The 17,445-nt window shown below is 54.1% G+C and overlaps 1 protein-coding gene across 1 annotated transcript; it reads left to right on the forward strand.

The window, feature by feature from the left end:
* The first annotated feature begins 11,232 nt into the window (after window positions 1-11,232).
* On the forward strand, window positions 11,233-17,310 carry APOD (apolipoprotein D). The gene is made up of 5 exons (XM_076340631.1): window positions 11,233-11,291; window positions 12,249-12,402; window positions 12,693-12,814; window positions 14,615-14,703; window positions 16,140-17,310. The coding sequence occupies exons 2-5, from the start codon at window positions 12,280-12,282 to the stop codon at window positions 16,373-16,375; spliced, it is 570 nt and encodes a 189-aa protein (XP_076196746.1). The 5' UTR covers window positions 11,233-11,291; window positions 12,249-12,279; the 3' UTR covers window positions 16,376-17,310.
* The last annotated feature ends 135 nt before the right edge of the window (window positions 17,311-17,445 follow it).

Here is a 17,445-nt window from a genome sequence, read left to right on the forward strand (position 1 = left end):
TAGAAGACAAAAAGTTTATTGCGGGTGAAGTGAATAAAGATTATCTCTAAAAGCCAAGAGAAACCAGAAGTCTCTTCTGAGTGGCAAGAGCTGCAGAGGAAGTGGTTCATTTCAGGCAGAGGCGAGAAGCAGCAAGTTGCTATGGAGATCCCTCATTGATAGTCCTGTATGTGTTTATCTCTACAATGAGCTACACAGAGGATGGGAATGTATGCTTCCTCTGGGGTTTCAAAAGTCGTTACCACTGTCACGAGTGGCTGACGTCCTCGGTTTGCTGTTCTGATGTGGCCGAAGATCTCAAACGGTTGCAGAGCTGGCCAGGAGGCGTGCTGTACCAAATGCGAGCTGTGTGGCGTTACTGGGAACTGTGCTCGACAGTCTGCTGGGCTGACGGGTAAGACCCAGCATTTGGAGGAATGTTTGTAGGCAGTGGGATGTGATTTCTCTTAGATAATGTTGACCGCCAGGATATTTCCCCGTGCCACTTTCCTCCCAAGTGGTGGCCCTGTAGGTGCTGTCTGGTTAGTTAGCACTGGCAAAAAAATAAAACCACACAGGGGATGCTAGAGTTAGCAGAGCGGCTGCTCTCCTCTGCCTAGTGGGCCCAAGCCAATGGATACTCCTGTTTCTGGCCAGATGATGCATATGACTGACTCGCGGCGTGTTGGCACTGTCTGCTGTGTAACCTGTTGCTTTGACACATGGGATGGAGTCGATAGGTGTTCGGGGAAAGTTTAGGATTTGAGAAGCACTTCTTGCGTGTCTGGCTTTGAACCTGGGGCTGAGGAACTGCCCACGGCCAGAAATGTTATTGAGAAAAGGAGGCCAGTGACTGCAGTGCTTTCACACACAGCAACGGCCCTGAAAACAGGAGGGGAGATTACCCAGGGCAGCTCTCCTCTGCTCCAGGTCAGGGCCTTACTTCTGCTTCTGTGGTGGTGCTTTCCCTCCTCCCAAAGGTCTCCATGTGGGGACACGGTGCCTCTCAGGTGGGCTGCTTCTCCCGGAGCTCCTTGTCTTCCTTGAGAAAAAAAACCAAAAACACCAGCACTATCAGTAGGAAAAAATTAAGTGTTAAACATGTCAAATCAAGATTAGGAAGCTGTGCTAAAGATCTCCACAACAGCCACAACAGGTCAGAAAGGCCGCTGAGGTCCTGCCTTGCACAGAGAGATGCTGGCCCAGCTGCTCTGCCAGCAGCCAGGGCAGTGCATGGGAGCAGGACGCCTTCGCAGGCTTCCTGCTTCTGCAGGGAGCTCTGCTCATCGGCACCCAGCTCTGCAACAGTGCCACCCAGTGCACCCTGAAATAGGAGTCTTGCTTAGCATTTTAGAAACTTTAAGACCTAGGAAGCCCAGGATGGGTTCATCTTTCTAGCTTGGAGAGCCCCCTGAACATGATGGTGTCGCGTAAATAGCAATGGCAGCACCTGTCCTTCTGGCTGGGGTTTTGAAACATGAGTTTTCAGCTTCTTGTGCAACCACAACGCTGAGAAATGTCTTAGAAACAAACCTAAACCGATACCAGAAGGTTTCTCAGCCAGCAGCCTGAGCCCTGGTGCTTGGAGAGATGCTACGAATAGCATGAGAATTTGTAAGAGAGTCAGCTCCACTGCCAGGGCCTGGCCTGGAGCCAGATACAGTTAATTCATTCTTGGCAGTGCTGGAAGGGCCACAGGGATGCTACTGATAAAGCCATATCGTCCTCTCCCCTGGCACTCCATCAGGGAGCAGGCCTGTGTCTTCACCTCGAAACAGTGATGTGAAATAATACTTTTTTCCCTGACAGAAGCTTATCAGGAGGCACAAAGTGGCTGTGCACGCGGGTCTCCTGCAGCATGCAGTGCCTTCTCTTGCAGTGTCTTGATAGTGAAGCAGCTCTTCGGAGCACTCGGCAGGATGCGGGGAGAGGGGTGCAGTGACCTGATGAAGTGTGCTGTGAGCACATCTCCTGCTCCAGGCACGCGGGCAGCAGTGCTGGTGCAGAAGGCAGCTCTGAGCACAGCGGTCGGCTGAGTCAGTGTTCAGGTGCAGTTATCACGCACATGATGCAGTGAACATGCAGTAATTCACTTCCCTCAGGATGGTTTAATTTGGTTTCCCGAGGATGGTTTGCCTCACAGCACTTTTGGCCAACAGAGCAGTAATGGGTCTCTGCCCACTCCCTTGCCCGTGAATGTGCAGTATCACTTTCCTCTGCCCTTAACAGAGAAGCTGTTTGTATTTTGGTCCCGTAGGTATGGTCAGGGAGGCATTTTTCTGGTCTCTTCTGATAAAGCGCATCGTTATCAGGGTATCCTTAATGAAGGAACCCCCGCCACCACGCAGCTTCGAGCCCCAAGGAATCAACATGGAGAAAGAGTCTGAAGTTTTCTGGCTTTTTGGAAAAATAGCTGTACTTTTAAGAGTGAGGGTTTCTAAGACTCGATGGTACTGCTACGCCATTGCCAGCTTTGCAGTTTCATAGCCCTTGCGTCATGAAATTGGCCCCTATACCGTGAGTTTTATGTGTTTGCTTTGAAGAGCACATGGTGACATTTGGTCTGCCTACCAGTTCCTCGCTCTTGCCTTCCCCTGCGCCTGCCTGTTCCTAGCCAGCATGGCACAAGGTTGTCCACCCCCTGAGCATGGCCCCTTGTATGAAAGCTCGCTCTCGTGCAGGACCTGGCAGATGATGTTGTGAAGAGCAGTGAAGTTTCCCAGTCTTTGCCAGCTCCAGCACACAGCCGGAGCAGCTTTGGTCACCTGAAAGTCTAGCAGATCTTCCTTCGCTGTGTTTGCCAAGACATCGATAAAAGTAGAAACAGGTAAAATGAAAGAAAGAATTTCCGCTTTGATTGTAGAGAGGGCATTCAGCGGAGTAACCAGGTAAGAGCTGGTCTGTTTTAATGGTATAATGGAAAGACTTTTGCCTAGGACTGAGATCCAGCACTTCTGGCCCTGGCGCTGCCACTGGCTCGCTAAGTGTCCTGAACAAATCACTCTGCCTGCACCAAGCCCCCTGACCATCCCAGCCATCTTTGCGACCACCCTGCCCATGCTGGAAAGCGGAAACCCAAAAGTATACATTGCAATGCAATGCAGTGCTGTGTGACTCATTTTATTGTTATAACTGATGCCAGAACAGGTGTTATCCCCCTTCCCATAGGCTGAATTACTTTTTGTGGCAGAATAAAAAATGTGGCGTCTCCAGTCTTCTGCGTGAAAGCTGCTACAAGTGGCTCATAAAGTCCTCTGAATTTTCATAGCTTCAGGGAGGAAGGTGCCAGGGTTGAGGGCAGACATTAACACTGTTGTGCTGCTTTTAAATGGGCACCAAGGTTAACCATCACCCCACAGGCACCTTGCCCAGGGACCTTGAACTGCACCTGCGGGGAAAGCTCTACATCGACTTTTACCGTGTAACACCAGGGCCCCCCTGCCAGAGCGATAGTGCTCCCGGGGTGCTGGTGGTACCTCTCACCTTGTGGGGTCAAGTGCTGTAGGAGAAGTTGTTTTCCTGGTGGGACTTTAACTAGCGTTACTATGACAAACAGTCAGCAGGCTGCCAGCACCGCGCGTCCTTGCGTCTCCTTCCTGGTTTCTGCCTGCTCAGGGGTGTTGAAGCATTTGGAGCACAGCAAAGCACCTTCCCTTTCCCACTCTAATGAGATGCAACCGTTGCTTCAGGAAGCATGACTAACGAGGGAGCTGGCGGGAGAGGGAATGCACCCTGATAAGGCCCCACGGCTCCATTGCCTACTGCAGGGAGGGACGTGGCAGACCCTGCGTCCCACCAGAGAGATCCAGTGGGTGTCTGGAGTATGGCTATATGGCTCCTCTTCCTATGGAAAGCAGTGCATGAACGCTTGCACAAGTACTTACCCCAGCAGCCCTCCAGAGAAGAAGATGGGGATCAAGTGCTCCAATACAGCCAAGATGCACTTTGATAATGGGAAAGTGCCTGCCAAAAATCTGCCTGGGGACTCAGGAAAGGCTTTGAGGTGGCACTCTCCATCTTTAAAGAGGACGAGATAGCGCAGTGGCTTGGCTCTGTGGCACGAGGTGGCTTAAAGGAGGTGCAGGACAGAGTCATCCGGTGGGTGCAGCGGTCTGTCCGACCCGACAATGGGCTCCAGCACTGAGTTTTCTCGGGGCCAGCACTGGTGTGGGGGTGGTGCTGGTGCTTTTACTGGGAGCTGCTGCCGCACCACGTGCACACGCAGGAAGCACCTCTCCTCCCCGTCTTCCTCACATACTCTCAGCCCCCGACACTAAGTCCCAACCTCATCCCCTCCCTGCACGTACTCTTTTGCTGCACACCTTTATCGACAAGCGAGTCCCTAAGACTCTGTATCCCCAAGAGCACATCTGGACCTTCTTTTTGCACCACTGGCACTTTTCCACCCCTGAGCCACACGTGAGCTGCCTGGTTCCCTCAAACTTTGGGGACACTCATACCAGGTGGCCCCTGCCCACCTGTAGCACCAACAGGAGCAGGAGGTCATGGCACTTGGCACAGCCGGGTCCGGCTCCCACTCCGGGCAGCTCTCCCTGCCTGCAGGCACGGGCCAGGAGCCGGCTTCCAGCTCTGTCTGCGCACGGGCACTTACAGACTCAAAATCAGTCCCAGGCTGATCCATCGCATCCCAAGGAAGTTCCTATACTCCTGTACATCTGTCCTGGTGTAAGAAGCTTTTGCTCTATTCCATGGGTAACAACCATTTTGCAAGAATAATTATGTCTGGGAATGCAAGGAATGACATCTGTTGTCATAAAAATTCAAGATAATTGGATAACGCATCTGTTGTCTCACCCCAGGTCTCTTGACACTGAAATACATGCCTGGCTAGTATCCCTGGGGTGCAGCACAGATAAAAGCATTTTTAACGCTGTCTAAACTAATCATTCCTAAAATCTCCCAACTTGTTTGAATGAAACTCACTATGAATGGTATCTCTGTGCCGTTTCAGACTGTAACTACGTATTGAATCAAAGTCAGAGCATTGACCACTGAATTTATGTTATTTATTTTCTGTATAACACCAATTCCAGTCTAGCAAACACTTAGGCCTGTGTTTCAATGCAAGGCATGTGTGCTCAGGCTCGGTGGCCTCAGTGCGGCTATTCATGGGCAAAGCCAAACACATATGCCAGTGTTTTTGCGCTCTGCAGCCTGCGCGGAGGGATGCGACTTGCTCTTTCAGACAGGGGATTCTTAAAATTCTCCTCTGACCTGTGGTGTGAGATTGGGGGCTCAGAGACGGGGGTTGGAAACGCTGTGCTGGCTGGTGGAGAAGTCCATCAGGGCCAAAGTACCACTCTCAGATCTTCCTGGTGCATACATAAAACACATATAAACCATATATAAAACAGCCTTGAGGCATAGGAACGAGGGGATGTCTGAGGCCGCCCCCGAACTCCGTGTGTGATTCCTGAGCTCCTGGTACCTGATGCGAGTTGCTGACTTGAAGCCAGCTCCGAAGTGCTCCCGTAGCAGGAGAGCCCGCATCCCTGCTGAAGGGCTCTGTGCTTGGCTGGCAGGATGGCATAATCTGCAGGAGATTTCTTAATTGCATTTCTTAATGCAGTAGAGTCTGTTCTCTCTTTCTGTGAGCGGAGCTGCAGTCACCTACACATTGTAAATCTATGTTGCGAGGAAGATGTGGGTTGTATATAAGTCATAGAAAATATAATTGTGTAACTGCATTAACGCATTCCTGAGCTAAGGTGCTGAGATATGGTTTAGCTGCAGAAAATAGGGCTGTGGGCTTTAAATAGCCTTACTTGGGCATCTCTTGGACAGAGCTGGCAATGCCGTGAACAGATCACTGTGCCTCCTCTGGGAGAACAGAAAGTCCCTTCGCAGAAGGCGCTCTCTAAGTATGTTTAATGACATTTTTTAAAGCCTTTAAAATACGTCTCAGTATGCTGGGGGCTGCTTAAGGAGTCCAGAAAAAAGCATCATGAATCCATGGGGGAATGTGGGAGCCATCCTCCGAGAAGCGGGATGCAGAGCACGGCAGCAAGCACCGGGGTGCCTGTTTGGGCTCGGCTCGGCGGGGTGCAGATGCACCCGTGCGAGGGGGGAGCAGCACCCTGAGCCGAGCTGCAGCAGCCAGGGCCCCGCAGCGCCCACGGCACTTAAATCTGAGCAGGCGTTCACAGGCAGGGGCCCACGGGAGTCTGGTGTCAGACGGTGGGATCTGCTCCCGCATCCACTGGAGAAGTCCTACTCTGCCCCCTTCTGCCGTGCGCTTCCTCGCTCCTCTCAGTGAGAACGAAATCTGGCTGAGCGCCTGCCCTGCCCGGTACCTAGCGTATGCTGTGATAACCTGGCAGCAAAATGCAACAACAAAAAATTTTTTACCTTATTTAGCAGCATAAGGCTGACCCTGGTGCAGGGCGTTCCTGGAACATACTGAAAAGCCAGGATTAAGTGCACTGCTTGAACTCTGGTTTTTATGGTGAGCACATCCGCAGGGGTGAGATACCGCCAGGCCAAAGCTTTATCACCCGTCCAGCTCTGCAATGTAGTTCTGTCTGCAGAGACTTGCCTGCTGTCTCTTTTATACTTCTTTGTCCTTGTTTTTCTTCTCCCTGTTTTGTTTTTTCTACTTTCAGAAGAGTAGGGATCCCTCTGGCTCCTCTCTCCAGGGACTTGGGCCTTGGCAGGAGTGCCAAGCAGGTTGGGAAGCCTTCCTCAGAGCCCAGCCAGAACCACTGCCGGTCCTGCACGACAGGGTTTGTCACTTAAATAATATCTTTTTTAGTTTTCCAACTTCTTAAATCTCTCTCTTTGGTTTCTTGTGTTTTGAATACATAATCGGATAATTTCCAGGGTGGAGAGCTACTCACAAATTGTATATACATGAATCACAACATCTTTCGTGCACTTGTCTTGGACCGAGTTCCCATATCCCAGAGGCCAGTTCACGCTTCCGGAGTCTGTTTACTTTCTTTGGTGTCATAACTGTAATTTGAAATTTTACACCATTTTGCATAAACAGATTTCAAAGCACTTTCCACCACTCCTAGAAACAGAGGAAAATTCCCACCTGCCTTCCCTTTCTCTGTCTTGTCTCCTGCAAGTTCATTTTTGTTTCTATATACATGTCGCAACTTGTCTGGCCAACCCAAAGCCCCATTTCCTTTACAGGAGGGAGAAAAACAACAAAAATGATCTTGCAGGAGAAAAGACAGAGAAAGGGAGGGAAGGCACCTCCTGAGTCGGGAAGAGCTGTCCATGCAAACAACGTCGTCTCCGTGGTGGGAGTCTCAGGACTCCCAGGATATCCTGGGTCTCAGGATATGGTGCCTCGACACTGCAGGTCCTGCCGAGAGGCTCCAGCACCGGGGCTTCAAAGGCAGCACGCCTGAAGACAAGATCTGTTCATGCAGAATGGTGCAAAATGGCCGTGCCCACGGCAGCTCTCCAGCCCCCGTGCGTTTGGGTTGCTCAGACACCATCTGAAGATGAAAGCTTCCTCACGGGGATGGGCAGGGAGCCCTGGGCTAGTGGCTTCCCAGGGCTGGAGCTGATGGTGACCCACAAGCAAAGGGTATGCCGAGAGCTCCTGGTCCTTGCAGTGCCTCCACCGGAGGCTTTTCCTGCTGGTAAGAGCTTGGGCAGCTTCTTGGCTGTCCTAAGCAATGTCAAGGATCTCATCACAGCGTTGAGAACATGATGTCACTCTGGCTGCTCTCCCATCCCATGGCAGGCGGAAAGCTGTTGGGGGCTTCTCTGCAGCTGCTGAAATCCCAGCTGGGGACACAGCATGGTAAGACAGCCTTTCCCTGGGGAGCCAGGTCCCGACCAGGCCTGGCCAGCTAAAGCTTCTCTGTTACATGGGTGCCAGGAGCTGATTTCAGGGCGGCCTGAGGTGCGCAGTTGGACAATCTCACTTCTGCACTAAGCCAGGTTGGCTGCAGGTAGAACTTCATGGGTGGTGTGGCACTGCCCTGTCCCAGCCCTCAACTGGCTGGATTTTATCTGCAGCTCCAGCTTATTCTAACAAGGGGGTTTTCTTTGCTGGCAGCACCCAGCGCCATTGCCTCCTCTTGGCTGCCTAGGGCCAGCCGAGCCTTGTCTCTGGAATGGACAACTGAGTAACCCGAGAAAATCCCGGCCAATGTAGCCCATCCATATGTGCCCCCAACGCAGTGCTGCCTTGCACCACGCACAGTGTGTGCCCAGCACTGCCTCGCCCCATGCACACCCTGTATGTGCCCTGCACGCAGGGCTGCCTCACCTGCCCACCCCTGGACACGCTGTGTAGCTCGTGCCACCTCAGCCTGTTAATGCTTTGCATCCACTCCTGCCTCCCCGTGTGTGCACGCTGCCCGTGCACCCCATCCGCACCCGCATGCGCCTCGCAGGCAGTGCTGCCTTGTCCTCCAACTCCTGCAGCACTTCACCATCCATGTGCTGTGCACGCACCCTGTACGCCTGCCTTGCAGCTGCCTCATCACCCAGAAATGTGGGGTAGGCTTCATTCTTGCATGAAGTGTTCAGAGCTCTCTGGTACCCCCCCCACCCCCCCCACCCCCCCTCTGCTTTGCCCTGGTTTCCCCCCAGCTCTCCTCCTTCCTGTCCTCCCACCCCTGCTCCAGCTTCCTGTCCTTTGATGTGCCTCCCCTCCTCTGCTCCAGGGCATGAACTGCTTACCAGGTGGAGATGACTTCTCTCCACCCCACAATTAGGTGCAATTATAAGGTTATGCTTTTCCCTGAACTCTTGCTCTAGTGTGTGTTGAAGGTGGACAGGCTCACGGGCGGAGTCCTGCTCCGGGCTAACGAGTGGCAGGACATGGAGCAGGGCCCCGGTCTGTGCAGGCGAGCGGTGCCAGTGGGTGCTGGAGGTGGGATGACAGGAGGGTCCTGGCAGTGCTGGGGATTGGGTGGCCACTGAACATGTTCTGGCCTGGTAGCCCCGAGCAGGGACTCAGCTGCAGGAGCCTGAGCCTGCTCCATTCCAATACAAGAGCAGCAGATACCTGGGTGCTTCCCGCTGTGGTCAGGCAGAGCCCAGAAATGTGCCCCTGGGGAAGGCGCAGCCAGCGCTTGCATGGAGACAGGTCCCAGCAGCCGGCAGCGAGCTCAGCTGTCAGCTCTCCTCATCTGTGCTTCAAGGCGTGCGGAGCCTTGGCACCCATGGGACGCCCCTTGGCTGGCAGCAGCCAGTGGAGGAGTGGGGCTCCATGCTCTGCAGCCCCTGGGCTTCTGAAGGTGCTGCCTTTGGCTGGAGGTGGGACCCCTGTGTCTCCTACCAAGACATAGGTTTGCTTCCACTGCTGTTGGTGCTGGCTGCGAGGGAGCTGATGGCTACAGTAAAGCCCACGCCACGTCATCCCCGCTCTCACTGGGGCTCAAGGAGTGTCAGCTGTTGGTGGCTCCTGGCTCCTCATCACCTCCTGGCCACATCCCAGGTGAATGCACACTCCTGCAGCAGGTTTTGTGGAGCATTGCTGGGTGTATGCCTTGCTGCTCCGGTGTGAATTTGGCCACAGGATGCCGGGAGCCAAAACTGCGGCGCCTAGTCACCTGGGCACGTCTCTGGCAGAGCCAGCACTGCAGGGCAGCCCTTGGGTGCTGGGCAGTGCCTGGAGGCCAGAGTGAGCACGAGCCCCTCCTGCTGCAGCAGGGTTTCATCAGAACTGCTCCATCCAAGGGCACAACGCTGCCACCACAGCCAGGGAGTCCTCGCTCCATCCCGTAGGATGCTCCATGTGCAGATGTGGATACGCACACAGACACACCTCCACACGCTTGTTCTCACGCACACAGGACAAATGCTCTGCTGTGGCCAAGGCTGGCTGTTCTGCAGTACTTTCTCCTCTGGTTGCTCTGCAGGATGCAGGCAGCCAAGCTCAGGAGAAAAACTGAGCTCACTGGTCTTCTGGGGGGGGGGAGGATCTCACCTCCACAGTGCACTACAGCATGGCAGCACTCATACCATTCAGGTCAGGGCATCTGTCCAGGGTTTTTCTGATTCCTAACCTGTTTGTATCACAAGAGGTGCAGATGAATCTGGGGCTTGCAGAGTGTCTGCAGGACACTTCTGACTTTCGCATGGGCAGGCAGAGCAACCCCATCAGGGACATGCACACAGTGGCTGCCAAGCTGCTGAGGGAGCTGTGTGCAGGCAGGGAGAGCCCCTGCGTTCTCCCCTGCCCCGTGCCAAGCACTGCTGGCAGGGCCATGGAGCAGATGCTCCCCCGAGCTCTTCACCCCCGGCCGGCGCTGCTGGGTCTGCGTTGGATGAGCCGTGCTCAGCCCCGATGGCCATCGAGGTCCTAGGAGCACCTCGGCTGTGGCCGTGTTTCAGGGCACACCTCGGCAGCACGGCCCCAATAAGGGACAGGACTGAGCTATTTGTGGCTCTTGGGCTGGCATTTGGGCAGCCAGGGGCTTGAGAGTGTGTGTGTGCATGTGTGAGGAAGGCACACGGTGCAGCGTGTAAAATCACACCTAGAGAGAGTCTCAATAGAGATTAGATTAAAAGAAAATGTAATTAAACACAGAGAGCATCCTGTCTGTTACTCAACTCTCCTTGCATAACTCTCAGGACCGGCTGTCTTCACAGATGGCTGCTCTGCTGTCAAAGTCATTTGCTGGGCACCTGTTGGAAAAACTGCCAGGTCAGCACAGTACTAATTGCACCGGCATCTTTCCCTGTAGTGAGATTTAAAAGTCTAGGGGAAAAATTGCTGAGAGGTCTTGCAGCTCCCCAGACGAGCCTGCAATGCCTCCCACTACTTAATCCTCCCCATGTACTCCTGCGAGTGACTGTGATGGGGACTAGGACATTGCAGTGGCCTGGAAGGTCTCCAGGGCTCAAGTGGTCCCTGGCAGAGGAGGTTGCACGTCCCCCCTGGGAGCATGGCGATGGCTGCTGCTGGGCCAAAGGGAGCCAGACAGGAGCCGCTGCTGTCACCAGCCCCTCTCAAAGGCTGCGGCACTTCTCCCCTTCCCCTGCTGTTTGCACCCAGGTCTGAGGCTCTTGTGGGTGGCCGAACAGCAGAGAGCTCCGCAGCTGCGGAGCAATACCCAGACATGTGGGGTGCCTTTGTTTGCCTGGATGAGCAGCCAAGTTGCAGCCCATCTCCAGCTTCGTACCAGCTGCAGATCTAAGGCAGCTGACTGGCCTGCCAAAAAAACAAAATACGTCGAGGACCAGGGAGTGGCTTGTGCTAGTGCTGAATAATGATGATCCCAGCACGCTTATAAAACGACGAGGCGGAGAGCTCACCACACAGCTGTTCCTTGCAGCCCTGGTCCTCCGAAGAGCATCACTCCGCCTCATCAGTCAAGGTACGTTTCTGAACTAAGAGATTCAAAATGGGAACTCTGTTTGTGTCCGCAGCGGGGCCCATGCCCTGCAGCTGGAGACAGACTGGCCTTTTCTTTTAAACTTGGGGAAAGTGCTACTGCTGCTCCTGCAGAGTTTCTGGCCAGGGAAGCAGAGCAGCCCCGTGCTGCAGGGTCTGTAGGTGCCAACCTGCCCCAAGAAGAGCCTGAAGCACGTGGGCAGCATCCTGGCTCCAGGGGCTGCTTGGGGAGAGCAGCACAGCTCCCGCCTCTGCTCCGCAGGAAAACATGTCCTTTCCCTCCTTGCAGCATGCTTTTGGGGGACGGTTCATGTTTTGTTTGGTGCTGATTTGAGTCTTGACCAGCTTCCCCACCCTGCAGTGCTGTGCACATCCTGGCACACAAAGACACCCTCCCGGAGGCAGCTGCACTGTGCCTCCCACCGCCTTGCAGGGCCAGGCAGCCCTGGCATAGGTGGGGTTGTCCCTCTCGCCATGCAGGCTCCTGCATGTGTACGCTGCTCGCTTCCATGTCCCAGGGCCCCGGCTCTGCCCCGGCTCTGGAGCATGTTCCTTGTGCTCCAGCATTTTATAGGAAACATCTCTGCATTTTCCCTTGCCTCAGCTTTGGACAGATGACGATGCTCCTGCGTGTCCTCGGGCGTTTATCGCCCCTGCATCTCGCTAGGTGTCAGGTGTGGGTGACGGGTACCAGCGCTCTCACCAGGCACTGCCTTGCTTCCTGCAGAGCTGCTGGGCACAGCCTGAGTACAGGCAGGGCTTGAGGCTGTGTTGGGCTGGGGACTTACTAGGCACAGTGCCTTTGTGCTCTTCTCATGATCCTTTTCTCCTTGCCGTGCCCCTGAGGTGCCCTGCTGCAGACGTCCTGTCTTTCTTGCTGTATTTCACACAGAGTTCTGCTCCAGGGCGGCCCCAGCTTAGCTGTTTTCCTCCTCTCCAGGTCCATTTTCTGCCTGCATCCCGGTGCAGCCATGCTGAGCACGGCAGTGCAGCTCTCGGTCCTGCTCGGCCTCCTTGGCTTTGGGAAAGGTCAGATGTTTCACATGGGACCATGCCCAGATCCACCAGTCCAAGAAGACTTTGATATCAACAAGGTGTGGAGAGCTTTCTGAAAATCTCACGGCGGGTAGAGGGTTAGGCTAAGGGGGCATGGGAGCAACGGCAAACTGCCTGGGTGCAGGGGGGGAGCTTGGCGGGTCCAGTCTCGACGCCTTGTGCCCAAGCTGCCAGCGCGGGTCTGCAGCCCCGCTAACCCCCCGCAGCCTCCTGCACCACGGAGGTGGATGCTTAAACAAACTGAGCAGGCGAAACTGTGCCAGCAAATGAGCCAGGCTGCTCTCCCTCAGCCCTCCTAAAAGTGTCTTTCTGGACTTTCTTTTATCAGTATTTGGGGAAATGGTATGAGATAGAGAAGCTGCCCTCAAGTTTTGAGAAAGGAAGCTGCATCCAGGCAAATTACTCGCTGAAGGAGAACGGGAAGTTCAAGGTGATCAACAAGGAGCTGCTGTAAGTGTTTGCGTTTGGGCTGTGTCCTCACCGCAGCTGTGGCACTCCTGTCACCTCTCTTGCTGTCCCGGGTGGTCATTTTTCTCCAAATTGCCTGTTTCTGGGTCTGGGAGTGCTGGGGGAAACACCCTGTGATTGCAGTAACTCTGCCAGGATAACAGGCTTTGCTGTGGTTACAGCAGACATGCGGGTCTCTGGTCTCTGCCTGTGCTTCCCTGGAGCTCAAGCAGGTCTCTCTCGTTGTCCAAGGTGAGTAGTGAGAAAATAGATCAAATGCACGTGGTGACTCCAGCGTGAAATAGCCTGGGTCTCCCCCCTGACTGGTTTGTGATCCCCAGTGATGGCTGAGAAGCCGGATGCCCTGGGTCCTGTCCCGGGGGGGGGTTACGGGGCTGGTTACGGGATGGCAGCCACCACCTTGTGCCCCTGCATGCTGAGAGGTGCCTGTGCCTTGTGCTCCTCTCTGCTCCGGAGTAAAGGGACCCGATGAAAAGGGGCAGGGAAGGTGAAGCACACGGGTCACTTTTACTTAAGCAAATATTAGTCAGCCTTTTTCTGGAGCATTTACCTTGCACTAGTAGTAACTGCTGTGTAAGGGGATCAGCAATTGCTGCCCATTTAAATCAGTGAGCAAAGTGAATGCACCGATTGTTCTCTTTATTATACTTGATAGTTTCCAATTATCCCGAGCTCTCCTGGCTTTTTGCATGGACAGATGCAGATATTAATTTATCTCTTTCCATCACCAGCCCCGGCTGCCATGGGGTGCTGCTGAATGAATGAGAGGGAGCGAGCAGTGAATGCAGCGCTGTCCCCTGCGCTCCTGGCATGGCATGGGGACTTTGTTCTGGCTCACAATAACAACAACGCAGCTACACATCCCTTGTGTCTGGCAGAGAGCGGCGTCCATGCCGCTCGCTGACCGCGCAGCACTGTCTCTGCAGCTCCACTGCTAGGGCAGCGCCCGGCAAACAGCTGACCATTTAGTTGCGCCTGCATTAATCTGTGGGAGATTAATCTGACTGTTGGTGTCACCACTTCAGCAGCTCAGTCAGGAAATATTTGGGGTCAGGTGTGCGCTGTGCATGACCTCTGCTGCTCGCAGTATTAGCTTCTGCTTCTTTGGGTGTTCGTGTTTCACAGGGAAGCATGAAACTTTCCTGCCTCACAGGCAGCATCCCGGTCTTGAGGCATCCAGGGAAATATGCAATTATAAGACGGGCAGCCCGAGTCGTGGGGCTTGCTGCCAGCAGGGCAGTGCTCTGAACCAGCAGCAAAACAAACCCTGGCTCACCAAGCAGGGACAGGTAATTTGTGTGCAGAGGAATGTGCTGTGACCTGGAAAAAAATGCAGGTGATTAAACAGATGTGAACACATGCCTTCTACAACTAGCAGGAGTTGAGCTGCTCCCTGGTACATCCGAGATTAGTGCTGAGATTGTCCCATCCCACGCGGAGGGGTCTTCCTCTCCCTCTTCTCTGTCACCGTCCCCGTGGCACTGAAGCACACCCCGCTGGCAGGGGCACGTGGGGAGAGGCACCCTGGGGTGCTGGGGTGGTTTAACCGGGGACAGCATTTGCCCCGCCGCACCTGGCCCAGGACCTGGTGTGCCCTGGCTGCTGCTGAAACTGTCCCCAGGGTCAAGCTGTCCCTCTGGGGATGCTGTGGTTAGCTTGTACGTGTTTCAGCCACCTCTTGGCAGGTGGATGCGTCAGGGGGGATGATTTACTGGAAGCCAAAAAAAAAAGTGATTTCAAACTCACCTGATTTTATTTCTCACCTTGTCATTCTCCTCTTAGTTCCAATGGCAAAGTCAATGAAGTCGAAGGAGAACTCATGCACATGGATGTAAAGGAGCCGGCCAAGCTGGGTGTCCGCTTTAACTGGTGTAAGTGTGTGGCTGGGAGGCTCGCAGCCTCCGCCAGCTCCCCGGTGCTCGCCGGGCTCAGCAGCACTGTGGTGCAGGCATCGCAGGAGGGCCACGCCTGCACGAAGCAGGCACCGCTGCCATGTCATCAGGGATGCAAAATTAGCAAAGCAAGAGGCAAAGCTCCCCTGGTGACTTCAGCGCAGCACGACAGGGCAATGGCAAAGGGTTAGGAGAGACGTTGTGACCAGCAGGCAGTGGTGGAGCACCCTTCACCAGCTGATCTCAAAGCAAGAAAGATCAGCAGCATTACCGTCCCTCCAGGTCATTTCACAGATGGGGACAGGGAGGGTGGGAGGTGGGGGGGGCAGCCCCACAGCTGCTGCAAGGGCCAGGAATAGGCTTGTTTTTCTGAACACAGCGGTATAGCTACTAGCCCTCCCTGCCTCTGCTTACAAGCGCCTTTTAATAACCATTAATAATATGTTTTTGTTTGCTTTTTCTTCCCTTGTCAATGTAACACACGACAGGGGCCCGCCGAGGTGCAGTGCATCTTATTCACGTTGCACAGCACTTTCCTCTGTCCGCAGCGACACTTTGGAAAGTGAGCAGAAGTCTCCCCCTTGGCTCCCTTCTTATTCTGCTCCCTCACACCTTTTCCTTGGCTGTTTCGTAGCACTCACACAGACAGGTTATTTGGAGAAATGGGTGGAGCAGGGGTACTTGCAAAGGAGATACAATTATTGTTCATGAGCACAGCCAGACTTAATTATGTGCTGCTAAGGCATCACCCACAGCCATTTCACCCGCAGCGTGCGCAAACCCCAACCGTCCCCACTGGACACGAGCCCCAGAGGACAGCGCCTGGCACTGCTAAGTGGGTCAGAAATAAATCCCGGGGCACTTACGCCTGCCTGATGGTTTGAAGCTGGAGTGGCTGTCCCTCATCAGAGCAGATGCTTTGGGTGTAGCAGTCTGATGGAGAAAAGAATTTGGCCCAGGCGGCTGGTGCTGGTGGGATGGGCTGAGCCATACCGATTCCCACCACCCGGGCTCCAGCTGGCTCCATGGACAGGGCACCCGGGGCAGCAGGTGGTGGTTCGTGCTCCTCAGATCATCAGTGTCAGCTCCCAGCCCTACAGCTCCTTCCCACCAGCAAGCACCCTCATGCGGGTACGAGCTGGGCTGGCTTTTGTTGGCCCGGACGAGCTGTTCAGGTCAGTGTTAACTTTCCAGCATGTCCTTCCTAGTCAGGGCTTTGTGGCTTTCTCGAGTCCCTCTGGGCAGAACAAGGAGTCCTAATAGGCTTTTACAAATTATAGCTCCTTGTACTGACCACAGTTATGCGGCCCAGGAGCAGCAAAAGTGGGAACAGCACCAGGAGCCGTGGCTCTAGTGCTGCAGAGCAGTCCAGAGTCGGTTACCCGTGGCGTTCACAGTGCCCTTCTTTCTCCTAGTCATGCCTTCTGCCCCTTACTGGGTCATCTCCACCGACTATGAAAACTACTCACTGGTTTATTCCTGCACCAACATCCTCTGGCTCTTCCACATTGACTACGCCTGGATTATATCAAGAGCTCCCGAGATGCACCCAGAAACCGTGGAGCACCTGAAGAGCCTGCTCCAGTCCTACAAGATTGACACCGAGAAAATGATGCCCACGGATCAACTTAACTGCCCTCCTGAGATGTAACTCCCGGCACGCGGTGACACAGCGCCAGACCAGCGATGAACTTTGTTGCTTTCTTTATTATCCATTAGAATTTCTCTATGTAACAGAGAAATGTAATAATCCTTTCGCTAACGGTAGTTTGCCAGCCCTGAGTTACCCCTTGCTGTCATTCCCTCTATCACTCTCCCCGCTTTCTCGTCTCACTCTGACTTTTGTAGAGTAACTGAGTGATTCAAAGCTAACGGGTGAAGAAAAGACGTGAAGTGCAGACGTGAAGCTCTGCTGTTGCTGTGAGTTCTCCAGTACGTGGATGGGAAAGGGTATGAGATGTGATGTGCAAGTACTAGTCCCAGGGGAAAACCTTTCATCGTGTGCTTGCAGGTTTGTTTCCCATTTTTGTCTTGGTGCTTCTGGGCCCACCAGGAGTCCACGGTGTCTGAGCTACATCACAGGCACTGCCTTCCCAGCAGCAACGCCCAGACACGAGGGGTCGGTCCTGCAGCCTGGGAACTGAGAGTGGGGGTCTTTCATGTTTTCTGGTGGAGGCCTGTAGGTGTACGTTACTGCCAAGTCAGCAGACCTCCTTGCTAGAAATCAGATCTGGCCCTTTGTATTTAAAGTCTGAGAAGTCAAAAAATGTCCAGAAATTCAGCATTGCTCCATCCGCAGTGTCTGTACGTGACTTGCCTCAAGTGAGGCTGGTCCTGCACTCCCAAGGGGTCAGCTCTGAGAGTATCTGTAAGCAGACAGAGACGGGTCTGCTCCCTTGTCCTCTCCTCCCAAGGCTTTTCCCGAACACCGAGAGACGGCAGGTTGTGCCTGACATCCTGCTCACTGCTTTTGTACGTGCCGAGTGCCCGCTGGCACTGCATCTGCCCTGGCAGGTGTTCACCAGGCACCGTGACAACTCTGCTTGAATAGCATTGATGCAACTCATTAAAAATGAAATAAAAATATCCGCTTTGGGGCTTTTGTACCTTCCCAGCTGCATGACCTTTTCGATCAGGCTAGGGGGGGCTCAGCGTGCAGGGTCTGCCCCTCCTCTGAGGCTACGGCACTGTGGTAGTGGGAATGCAATGCAACATGAGCAA

The sequence above is a fragment of the Aptenodytes patagonicus genome, chromosome 6, assembly GCF_965638725.1.
Source record: "Aptenodytes patagonicus chromosome 6, bAptPat1.pri.cur, whole genome shotgun sequence".
In the NCBI taxonomy this organism is placed as follows: domain Eukaryota; kingdom Metazoa; phylum Chordata; class Aves; order Sphenisciformes; family Spheniscidae; genus Aptenodytes; species Aptenodytes patagonicus.